General features: G+C 48.1%; 2 protein-coding genes across 2 annotated transcripts in view; one reads left to right on the top strand and one right to left on the bottom strand.

The window, feature by feature from the left end:
• Positions 1-1828: 1828 nt before the first annotated feature.
• On the bottom strand, positions 1829-7447 carry LOC138675361 (non-histone chromosomal protein HMG-14-like). The gene is made up of 5 exons (XM_069763489.1): positions 7285-7447; positions 6064-6129; positions 5019-5075; positions 4249-4377; positions 1829-2995 (listed from the first exon to the last, which is right to left on the bottom strand). The coding sequence occupies exons 1-5, from the start codon at positions 7297-7299 to the stop codon at positions 2954-2956; spliced, it is 309 nt and encodes a 102-aa protein (XP_069619590.1). The 5' UTR covers positions 7300-7447; the 3' UTR covers positions 1829-2953.
• Positions 7448-7877: 430 nt separating this feature from the next.
• LOC138675360 (guided entry of tail-anchored proteins factor 1-like) overlaps positions 7878-12327 on the top strand; it is a 53782-nt gene continuing 49332 nt past the window's right edge. Inside the window, exon 1 of the mRNA XM_069763488.1 lies at positions 7878-8224. Coding sequence (XP_069619589.1) covers positions 8135-8224 — 90 coding nt within the window. The 5' untranslated portion in view covers positions 7878-8134. The remainder of the gene's footprint in view (positions 8225-12327) is intronic.

The raw sequence follows: 12327 nt of genomic DNA, 5'->3' as shown, positions 1-12327 counted from the left end.
TTAGCCTCAGGAGGGGCACTAGGAGATGGTGTAGGCTGGGAAAGAGTGGCCAGAGATGATTTAATCTCATGCTGGATTAAGGTTTTAATCTCCTCCATCAGGGACGGCTGTTCCTCCCTGATGATTTTGTCTGTGCATTCTTTGCACAATGATTTCTTGTATGAAGAGGACAGCTTCTTCATACAAACTGCGCATTTGCGGGTAGTTTTTGTTTTGCTTCCTGATGTGGGTTCCTTGTCCCCCTAAAAAGGAAGGGGAGAAGGAATCATAAGACTACAACCCACATCAGGGAATGGACACCCGGGGCCAGAGTACTCACTGGGGTCGGGATGGTGCTGTGTTCTGCAGGTGCAGAGCGCGAGGAAGCAGACATCTCCATAGTCTTCACCACACAGTGGTCCTACCTGCGATGTCTTCCTGTCCAGGGCCTGAATATATAGGCGACCAGACCGCAGCACCTGTCCTCCTGGATGAGGACCTCCTCCTCCGGTGTCCGGAAGTACGTGGGGGTGGGGGGGAGAACGCCGACGTATTCCACGCCGTTTGCCTAGCGTTCCAGCCGGAACGCACGAGGAACTTCCTGTTCAGAGAAGCCGGCCGGCATCTGACGTCCTATCCGGCCGCCGGCTTCAGACCGGAAGTACTCACACGCACGCGGAGGAGAAGGGCTGGAGAGCTCAGAGAGGCCTCCAGCCGAAGAACGCCCCAGACCTTACCCGCAGGTGCGGAATGGTGGCGAAAGGAGTCCCGAGTCGGAGGAGACGGGAGCAGCGACGGGGAATGGACGCAAGTCTGATCCCAGCTGCCCGGCTAGATTATTCTATTCCCCCGGTGACCGCTGCCGGCACAGTGCACCTGGGATGACCTCTTCATCCCTAGTAGGGACAGGAAAGAACACTGAGGGGAAGATGAGGGAGGGGTTATTTAACCTCTTGTCATTTCCTGTCCCTATTAGGAAAGGGGTAACATCCTCCAGGTGTGCTGTCGTGGGGGGTTACTAGAGAAAATACAAACAAAAAAATCTGGCGTCTTGAATTTTCTCACTACGCTGTTTAGCGATCAGGTTAATGCTTTTTTTTTTTTTTGATAGATCGGGCTATTCTGAACCCAGCGATACCAAATATGTGTAGGTTTGATTTTTTTATTGTTTTTTTTTTTTTTTTGGATGGGGTGGAAGGGGGGGCGATTTAATTTCTGATTTTTAAATTTTTTTTTCACTTTTGCCATGCTTCAATAGCCTCCAAGGGAGGCTAGAAGCTGGCACAACTCGATCGGCTCAGCTACACAACAGCTATCTGATGATCACTCCTATGTAGCTTAATTACAGGCTTGCTCTGAGCGCCGACCACAGGGTGGCGCTCACAGCAGGCTGGCATCAGTAACCTTAGAGATCTCAAGGACCTCTATGGTTACCATCCTGATGCATCACCGACCCCAATCATGTGACGGGTCAACCATGCGCTTATTTCCGGCCGCGCGGCTGGAAGCGGTAGTTAAATGCCGCTCTCAGCGGTTTACAGTGGCATTTAACAGGTTAATAGCGGCGGGTGAATCACGATTTCACCCGCCGCTATTGCGCGCAAATGTCAGCTGTACAAAACAGCTGACATGTTGTGACTCATGTGGGCTCAGCGCCGGAGCCCAAATCAAAGTGGGAGACGACCTCTGCAGTAATAGTACGGCTCATGTCGTGAAGGGGTTCATGTGTAGAAGTTTAGAATAAATGTTAACATTCCCATCAGATTAGATCCCAACACTCCAGGACAATTTGTCATCCCTTATTAACTAAACTTTACCAAGTCATAATTCACGATCCAACAAGTAGCTATAAATTTTTTTAAACCAGGTTTTATTGGTTTGGTGATCAGTACACAGACACTATGAACAATCTGTACATTTTTTTTTAACCTTTAAACTCTAGTAGAATGGAAATCTAGGAATAAAAACATGAATGAAAGTGAGAAAAATCAGAATCCATAAAAACTAGCGGCTTTAACAACTTTAAATCTCAAAATACAAGTTGTTCTTGTAAAAACAAAACAGAGCACCCCCCTCGTACCAGTATCTTCAACTCGTTAGCTTAAACACCCCCCCCAAAATTCTCTGAGAAAGGGGGAGAAAATGGTAGAGAAAGTTCTTAAGAAATGAAAAAACAAAAGATAATGCTGCTGCCCTGGGGAGTGAAGTGGTTGACAAATTTTACCGCTTTTTTTTTTTTTTTTAAACTTTAAGTTCTTTTTTTCGTAACTTCCCAGTACTTCACATCACGCTCACTACACACTCGAAGGTTTTCAAAAAGATTCACAGCACTTTTACATAGTTACTGAAAATAAAATACCACTACCCAAAAAAAATAAAAATATATAGGAAAAATATGGTAACATCACAGATAAGTACACAATTTTTTTAGAGGGAAATCCAACACCAGGGGATTTTTTTTTTTTTATTAGATTGTAAAAATTGTACGCAAGACAATATGGGTACAGAGAACAGGTAAAATGTTATTGAAGACAAATTTAAAAAAAAAAAATCCATCCATATCAGCCAGCATGAGAACACTGGGCATTGCCATCCCCACGCCATGTCAGGGAATCCGCTAAGAAAAGTAGCAGAAGGCATTAGATTACAAAATAAGGAAAAAAAAAATTAAGGTTTTGTTGTTCACGCATTTAACTGTCTAGACGGAACTGAAGCTCCGCTCCTTCCTAGCGCTCCGTTACAATATGCAGGACCGATCACAGTATAGAATGGGCAGAACGTGTCAAATACTTAAAGAAAGACACAACTCAAGAAACGAAAGACATGGTGGGATTCCCTCCTATTTTAAAAGTGTGTTTTCTAGAATTAAACTACTAAAAAACTTGCATTTACAAAATAGCTGATAAAAATATTCCTCTGAATTGTACAAGGGAGGTACAGGAACCACTGATAAAAGACTTAGAACAGATGTAGGTTATTCAGATTTGGAATCCTTGTCTCCATCGGATGCTGGGGCCTGGAGAAGAAGAGTAGAAGAGTTAGAAAACAATAAAAAAAAAAAAATACTCAGAACGCTTTTTTTGTTGTTACAGACTGTTACAGAATGAGTGTTCAAACCAAGTACAGGTTCTCAGTGCACTCTTTGGTATGGTCAAATAATTGGCACGTAATCTTTGGCCACACCGCACAAAAAAAAGATATAGACACAGATATTACAAAATGTCAAGGGAACACCAAGATACTCCTAGATATCACTGAACTAAATATTCCAGTTGCAAATCTAACACTGACAATAACAAAACAAAAATGATAAATGTGAATAAAAAAAATATTAGTATCCCACAGAGATCTGGAGTTGGAATGATGCTCAAAATCAAAGTGGAAAATGAGATTACAGGCTGATCCAACTTTAGTGGAAATGCCTCAAGGCAAGGAAAAGATGCTCAGTAGTGTGTGTGACCTCCACGTGCCTGTATGATCTCCCTACAACACCTGGGCATACTCCTGATTTGAGGCAATGGATGCTCTCCTCCCAGATCTGGATCAAAACATCAGTCAACTAACTCCTAGACAGTCTGTTGTAACGTGATATTGGCCCTCTCATGGAGTCTGTTTCTGAACGTTTGAGCAGTGTGTCATCCTGGATGAGCTGCCCTACCTGAGCAACTTCTGTGGGTTGTAGATACCAACTTATGCTACTGTACTTCTGCTCAAAAAGATAATTAACACACTGGTGACATCCAGAGGGAAACACTTGGCTGGATCTTGGATAGACTAGTTGGACTGACTGCAATCGGACAGTTATCCTTCTAATTGTGAATAGCTTTAGTTCACCACTTTACGTCTTCTAGTGGATGCCAAAAATGTAAAGCCCCTTTGGATGCTTTTGGTCTTGCAGGTCAATCCCATTGAAGTGACTGGAACCGAGCAGCAACTTAGTTACAATGTTAACAATTAGTTATACTGGCAGAACTGATTATAGATCCCCAGTCACAGCAAGACATGCGGTGGTGCAACTGGAAGCTTGTACGCCCCAACAAGAAATAAAAAAGCACCGATTCCTATACAAGTCACAGGGGCCATCAGGTGGGAGCAGAGTATATGTGCAAGTAACAAGCAGTAAACAGATGCTCTTTTTTTTGCACTTTACACCATGTGTATACTTGTTCGCTGCAATACTAAATCTCCCTACATAGTTAACACGGGGCCGGACACCATTACTTTGTGTAGTCACGGTGTGATGCTGCACAGGCACAGAGCATTACCCACCTCGTCGCTTTTTGTCTCTCCATTTTCGGATGGCAGGTCCTCCTTAGCGTCTTCTTTGTTAGCTTCTTCAGTCTGTTTGCCTTTAGCTCCCTTCTTTCCCTTTGCTGGAACTTTTTTGTCCTCCTTCTCCTAAAAGTATACAGGAAAGATAAATTACGGCATCTCTGTAGGAAGCCAACACGTGTATTAACAGCTGGTGATCAGAGATGTAGGTTGTCATGTCCCCTCTATGGAAGAGCATTTAAATGGGTTGTCTGCTACTTGGAGAAACCCTTATTAAGCAAGAAGGTCCCCCCATACTAAACCTCCTGGACCAGCAACATGTAGTCCGCTGGCACACGCACAGTACAGTCCCTTCACATGAACACCGCAGCCACTCAGGAGAACAAGTAAAAATGATGTAATAAGGGGTTGTCCAAGTAGAAGATGGCTCCTAAATCCACCTCGTCTGACCAGAAGTTCTGCTATAGCAGACTGAAAAGAAACTTCTATAGAATAAAGGGATTGCACCTTATAAGTATTTATAAAGTTGTGCCCACAGGCTCCTATTGCACCCGAGCCTCATTCACATCAATGAGTCAGAGCTGCAATACCCCACACAAACTGTGAACAGAGGTGGCGCCATTTTAAAACTTTGTCAACTCCTAAAAGTACAGAGATGCAGTAATGGGCCAAGTGAGCAGATAAATGGCACCTGCCCACCACTTCATCCGTCTACAGCTCCCATTAGTGTGACCGGGTCACGGCCGCCCGCTGGGACATGAACTCACCTTTACTGCTGCCTTTTCCTTTTTTGGCTTTGGTTCGGCTTTTGGTGGAGCAGGTTTCTATTAAAAATAACAAAAGGCACAAAGTTATATAGAATCCAGTGAGCAGATAAGATACCACACAGATAGTTTGTAGATTGTTACAGACTTGAAAGCTTTAGGGTCTTTATCTGTTACAACAATTACTTTTTTGCAGTCAGCTTCTTCTATGGGCTAAAAGAATGAAATGATCTGCCCCTGCGTAAGGACCAGAGACCCCTCACTTCAGTCACTATCCAGTGATTGATTATTCCCATAGTCCTAGTTATAGAGGCCAAGGACACTTCAATATACTGAAGCCACCATGATCTATCATGGTAAGGTGCTGAAGTGAGTGACCAATGATTTGGATAAAAGATATAAAAATAAAACAGGGTAGAAGCCTGAAAGTGTCGTGGAAGGCAGCAAACATCACCAGCATGTGGCGCTCTCTTCCCTGCCCTCCACTTGCTGATAGTTATCTTTTTTGCTAGCAGTTTGTTTCCTTCCACACCACTTTGAGGCTTCTTTCGCCATATTTAAAGGTGTTTTTTTCCATTGTTATTTACTAACAATTTTTTATCCTTTTCGGTCTTCACCAACTTCTTATCTGTATGGCACCTCACCATAAGAGATCATGTCGATTCCAGTGATTGCTTAGTAGATTAACAGCCATTTCTCTAAGGCTGCCGTCACACGATCAGTATTTGGTCAGTATTTTACATCAGTATTTGTAGCCAAAACCAGGAGTGGAACAATTAGAGGAAAAGTATAATAGAAACATGTCACCACTTCTGTATTTATCACCCACTCCTGGTTTTGGCTACAAATACTGATGTACAATACTGACCAAATACTGCGAGTGTGACGGCAGCCTTAGTAGAGGGGGCTCAGGTCTCATTTACAACCTTGGGAGGGCACTTTTCACATGTATTGAAAATGACAACCAAGCTACATTTAAAATTTAACTTGCTGGAAAAAAAAAAACAAACAAACAAAAAAAACCCTGTAAAAAATGGTGAATACTCACAGCTGACAACCGTGCCGACCTCCTCTTGGGCTCATCCTTGGCATCTCCAGCATCAGCGGCATTAACCTGAAAGATAAGAGGTTTACAAGAAGTCATTACTTGAATCAATCAGCAGTTACTCAGTGCAAAGTTAAAGCAGTGACCCATCTTTCCCAGGCTCCTGAATGTTAAACCAGTAATGCGTGGGAATTGCAAAACAAGTAATAAAAATACATAATGAAAAAAAAGTTGTTTTGTTTTTTTTTGCTTTGAGGTGCAAATGTAGCAGATCTGCACCAAAAGTGTCTGAATATTGCAGTGCAGCTTCAGACTACGGCAGGAGGCGCTAGGACCATGCGCTGCAGCAGCCACTGACTTGCAGGCCTGACTTACACCGTTGTAAGCCTGCAGCATGTTCAGTCCTCCCAACACTCCTCCGCCGGCAGAGGGCGCTGAGCAGATATGGCCACAGGACGTAAAATCCATAGTAAAGAATAAATGGGAGGAGGAGGAGGGAGGGGGGTGTGCGCGGGGAAGAATGTAAGCTGCCTTATAAACAAACAAGAGCCAAAGCCATGGCGCTGGCCGCCCTCCCCCCACCTGGTGCGCCTGAGTGGAACATGCCTCATCTATGGAGACAGTAGCTTCCCCCCCCCCCCCCCTCAGGGTCATCAGCGACATACACCACACACGGGGGAACTTGATGGGCTGTGACGTCACCGATCTACCGTTCTCCTATTGGTTAAAGGATCATCGCCCGGAGCTCTCCGATTGGCTAAAGCGCGTCGTGAACGTTCTAGAACGTGTGCGGACCTCCCCGCTCACTGTAACTGACCAGTCGGCTCAGGAGAGCGCTGAGGAGAACCCGCCACCGAGGGCTGCGGGGCGGGCGGGAAGACGAGAAAAAAAAAAAAAAAAACCCACCCCACACGACAGAAGCTGAGCCTCGTCTTCTGCCGCGCGCCATTACCCCCCCTCCCCCCACCGTGGCCGCCATTACACAAAAACCGCGAACACCGAATGTGACAAAAAAAAAAAAATTATGTGAGGGAAAAAAAAATATAAAAGTAAAAAAAAAAATAAAACTGAAAAGAGGCGCCAAATAAAAAGGCGCAATAATGGCGTCACTTTTTTTTGGCGGTAAAACGGGCGCAGCGAGCTGAGGGGAGCCGCAGAGGTCCCGCGCCTTCGTCCTTGAGGAGGAGGATGGCGGCGGCGGAGCAGCGCGGAGGAGCCGCTTACCTTTCTCTTGGGCATGGCGATCGCTTTGTGCTATTAGAACGCGGCTAAAAAAAAATAATCCCTCCAAGTAGTGATCGTCCAGCAGCAGTAATGGCCGAGCCGGGAGTCCGCGCCGCTGAAGTCCCCGCTCTCCTCCTGCAGATGGAGTCCTCACAAAGAACTAGCTGGATGCACAGCGCTCGCCAGCGGTTAATATGCCACCGCCAGGAGAACTAGTTCAAACCGGATAGGATCCCTCCGCCTCCTTATCTATTCAACCTGCTGAGGAGGGGGGGGACGGGGGTAGGTGGGAGGGGCTCCGCCGCAGTCCCCGCCCCCTTACCCCCCGCCGATTGGTGGAGGCCGCCTACAGGGCGCCTTTTAAACCATAACACGGGCACCTGTCTGGGTAGGTGAAGCTGTCAGTCATCCGCTAATTGCCCCCTCCCCCATCTCAGGGGGCGGGGTGAGAGGAAATCGGCTTTAGGGATTTTTTTTTTATTATTTTTATTTTTTTTCCCTCCATTGTTTTTTTTTTTTATTATTATTATTTTTTTTCTCTCCAGGTTTTATTTGAATCACTAGTGGTAAATAGAAGGGCGGGCGCTGATTGGTCAGAGGCTGCGCGCAGCGGATGGAGCGTCACCGCCGGCCCCGGCGTGCTGCGGCTGCTGCGGAGGGTTCTCCTGCTGAGGCTTCTCCTCCTCCTCCCGGCGCTCCGTGCTGCCCCCGGCCATTCCCGCCATCGTGCCCCGCGTGTGTCTGCGGCGGCGGCCGCCGGCCATCTCTGCTCCCTCCTCCTCCTCCTCCTCACTGGCGGCGGATAAGGGGCGGGGCTCGGGATCGCTATTGTGTGTGATCCCGGGGAAACATGGCGGACAGCTGTGCCTGGCTCTTAGTGCTCAGCACGGTGTTTCTCTGCAATCTCTTTAAAATCCAGCTTCCTTCCTTATCCTCAATAGTAAGTAGGCAAGCAGAGGATTAAAGAGGGCGAGCGGGTGTGGAGGGGCCGCGGATACAGGCAGCTGGCGGAATGCGCGCGGTTTTCAGACCCCCCCCCGCCCCACAGACCACTGTCACCTCCATGTGCAGCAACAGCAATGTGCATCAAGGGATCAAGGGCGGCCGTGTCCCCTGTGCACCGAGCCGCCTCCTCACCTGACATAACCTCTGTCATCTGCAGCAATGCCCAGCTCACAGCAGACGGTGGGCTCCCCCAGGTCCTAGCCTGCTGCAAACATATGGAGGGTCCCCCCCCCTGTAAACAAATATGGAGGGTCCCCCCCTGCAAACCAATATGGAGGGTCCCCCCCTACAAACATATGGAGGGTCCCCCCTGCAAACCAATATGGAGGGTCCCCCCTGTAAACAAATATGGAGGGTCCCCCCCCCCTGCAAACCAATATGGAGGGTCCCCCCTGCAAACCAATATGGAGGGTCCCCCCTGCAAACAAATATGGAGGGTCCCCCCCTGCAAACAAATATGGAGGACCCCCCCCCCCCCGCAAACAAATATGGAGGACCCCCCCCCCCCCCGCAAACAAATATGGAGGGTCCCCTCCTGCAAACAAATATGGAGGAAAACTTGGTTGGAAATATGGTTGGAAACTTGGGCTGAAAGGTGGCAGATGATGTTTAACAATGATAAATGTAAGGTTATACACATGGGAAGAGGGAATCAATATCGCCATTACACACTGAACGGGAAACCACTGGGTAAATCTGACAGGGAGAAGGACTTGGGGATCCTAGTTAATGATAAACTTACCTGGAGCAGCCAGTGCCAGGCAGCAGCTGCCAAGGCAAACAGGATCATGGGGTGCATTAAAAGAGGTCTGGATACACATGATGAGAGCATTATACTGCCTCTGTACAAATCCCTAATTAGACCGCACATGGAGTACTGTGTCCAGTTTTGGGCACCGGTGCTCAGGAAGGATATAATGGAACTAGAGAGAGTACAAAGGAGGGCAACAAAATTAATAAAGGGGATGGGAGAACTACAATACCCAGATAGATTAGCGAAATTAGGATTATTTAGTCTAGAAAAAAGACGACTGAGGGGCGATCTAATAACCATGTATAAGTATATAAGGGGACAATACAAATATCTCGCTGAGGATCTGTTTATACCAAGGAAGGTGACGGGCACAAGGGGGCATTCTTTGCGTCTGGAGGAGAGAAGGTTTTTCCACCAACATAGAAGAGGATTCTTTACTGTTAGGGCAGTGAGAATCTGGAATTGCTTGCCTGAGGAGGTGGTGATGGCGAACTCAGTCGAGGGGTTCAAGAGAGGCCTGGATGTCTTCCTGGAGCAGAACAATATTGTATCATACAATTATTAGGTTCTGTAGAAGGACGTAGATCTGGGTATTTATTATGATGGAATATAGGCTGAACTGGATGGACAAATGTCTTTTTTCGGCCTTACTAACTATGTTACTATGTATGTTACTATGAGGGTCCCCCCTGTAAACAAATATGGAGGGTCCCCCCTGCAAACCAATATGGAGGGTCCCCCCTGCAAACAAATATGGAGGGTCCCCCTGTAAACAAATATGGAGGGTCTGCCTGCAAACAAATATGGAAGTCCCCCCTGCAAACCAATATGGAGGGTCCCCCCTGCAAACCAATATGGAGGGTCCCCCCTGCAAACCAATATGGAGGGTCCCCCCTGCAAACCAATATGGAGGGTCCCCCCTGCAAACCAATATGGAGGGTCCCCCCTGCAAACCAATATGGAGGGCCCCCCCTGCAAACCAATATGGAGGGTCCCCCCTGCAAACCAATATGGAGGGTCCCCCCTGCAAACCAATATGGAGGGTCCCCCCTGCAAACCAATATGGAGGGTCCCCCCTGCAAACCAATATGGAGGGTCCCCCCTGCAAACCAATATGGAGGGTCCCCCCTGCAAACCAATATGGAGGGTCCCCCCTGCAAACCAATATGGAGGGTCCCCCCTGCAAACCAATATGGAGGGTCCCCCCTGCAAACCAATATGGAGGGTCCCCCTGTAAACAAATATGGAGGGTCCGCCTGCAAACAAATATGGAAGTCCCCCCTGCAAACAAATATGGAGCCCCCCCACCCTGCAAATATGGAAGTCCCCCCCTGCAAACAAATATGGAGCCCCCCCTGCAAACAAATATGGAGCCCCCCTGCAAACAAATATGGAGGGTCCCCCCCTGCAAACAAATATGGAGGGTCCCCCTGCAAATAAATATGGAGGCCCCCCTGTAAACAAATATGGAGGGTCCCCCCCTGCAAATAAATATGGAGGGTCCCCCTGTAAACAAATATGGAGGGTCCCCCCTCCAGTGGACTCCACCATTGTGTGCCGCCATATCTGTCCACTCAGTGGCAGCCGTATCCTCGCACTGCCCCGGCCCTGTGTATCTGCACAGTCTGTGGCTGGGATGTGTGCAGTGACCGGGGGCAGCCGTGTACCGGCCCCTTCAGTGTATACGCCATATTCAGGGAATATTCGGTGTTTGTGGCTCCTGTAGATGCAGCAGAATGGAAGGTGTCGTTTTTCTTGCAGGAATTGCGTTGGCGCACTGTGGGATGATCTGATTAATGATCATGGAGACGAGCGGAATAATCTGACGAGCGCTGACCGACGTGTCACTGACAGCACTCGTTCCCTTGTTAGGCTACGTTCACATTTGCGTTGTGCGCCGCTGCGTCGGCGACGCAACGCACAACGCAAATAAAAACGCACGCAAAAACGCTGCGTTTTGCGACGCATGCGTCGGTTTTTGCCGAAATTTGAACGCAAGAAAAATGCAACTTGTTGCGTTTTCTTGGTCCGATGCTTGCGGCAAAAAAGACGCATGCGTCGCACAACGCAACAAAAACGCATGCGTCCCCCATGTTAAATATAGGGGCGCATGCGTCGCCCGACGCAAACCCGACGCAAACTAGCATAACGCTAGTGTGAACGTAGCCTTAGAATATGGGGCCGTGCACGTGTCCGATTTCCCCCCCCCCCTCTTGGAAGTGTCTGACCGTGGAAGATAAATCCCGGTATGTCCAAGTTCCATCTAATATTCGGATCGCACTCCGCTAGCCAAGTCAGTGAGTCCGATGTCCACCGACAGGATGGAGACATTTCTCCATTTTCTCCTCATCCGACAGAACCTGATCAGTTAGTGATGATCATGGTTCTGTCGCCCTGGCGTCAAGGGTTAATTCACATAAAGTGTGGCCTATTCATGAGAGAGGTGATTAATGTCACTGGGGCTCCGCTAATGATCAGAATGGGGGTCCTAATGTGCAGAGGTTTCAGTGAGGTGTCAGTGGTGCTCACAGTGTTTGGGACTGACGGAGGCGGCCGCGCACAGCGCTCCGCTATCTACCTCAGTCCCATAGACCCTGAGTGGAGCAGCGGCACACGTTCATGACCGCTATTCTCACGCCTCCAAAATAGGTCCGGGGGGCTCTTATTCTGTGTATAGGTGACATGTTTTATCATTGACCGTAAAGATTCATATGACCTTGGTCCAGTGGCCACATCGGTAGTCCATTGCCGCTGGACCAGAGCCCTGCTAGTCGCCGGGATCCCTGGTTCTTCTGATTAGCCGACCCTGTGGGACTTCATCATTACAGCAGGTCGTTGTGCCAGGCCTACTAATCAGAAGAGGCGCTGGAGACGCCGTCACATAGGGCATGGCTAACGGCTGTGGTCTGGAGGCTGCTGGGCCCGTGTTCTGGGAATCATTTTGCTCAGCCCTATAAATCTTATCTGTTGAACCCCCTGCTGCTCCAGCGCCCCATCCTCAGTGGTCTCTAAAATACTCGGGTCACAGGGATGTAGCAGTGACGTCCCATCTACAAAGCGTAACCAAGGATTGGCTGCAGCGGTCACCTGTCGTAGGCGTCATGTCGCTGATACAGCAGCAGTGTCTATGAAGATCGACACTGGAGCTGCGGGACCTAAGTAATGCTTCGTGTTATTGCATTTGTCCCATTAAAAAAAAACTAGACATCTTGTTTCATCTGTCACCAGATTTTGCCACCTAATCTGAAAGCAGCTTGATGTAGGGACACAGATCCTGATTCCAG

This window comes from Ranitomeya imitator, chromosome 4, assembly GCF_032444005.1.
Source record: "Ranitomeya imitator isolate aRanImi1 chromosome 4, aRanImi1.pri, whole genome shotgun sequence".
NCBI lineage: Eukaryota > Metazoa > Chordata > Amphibia > Anura > Dendrobatidae > Ranitomeya > Ranitomeya imitator.
The sequence above is the reverse complement of the archived record's forward strand: the minus strand, read 5'-3'. Positions and strand labels throughout refer to the sequence as shown.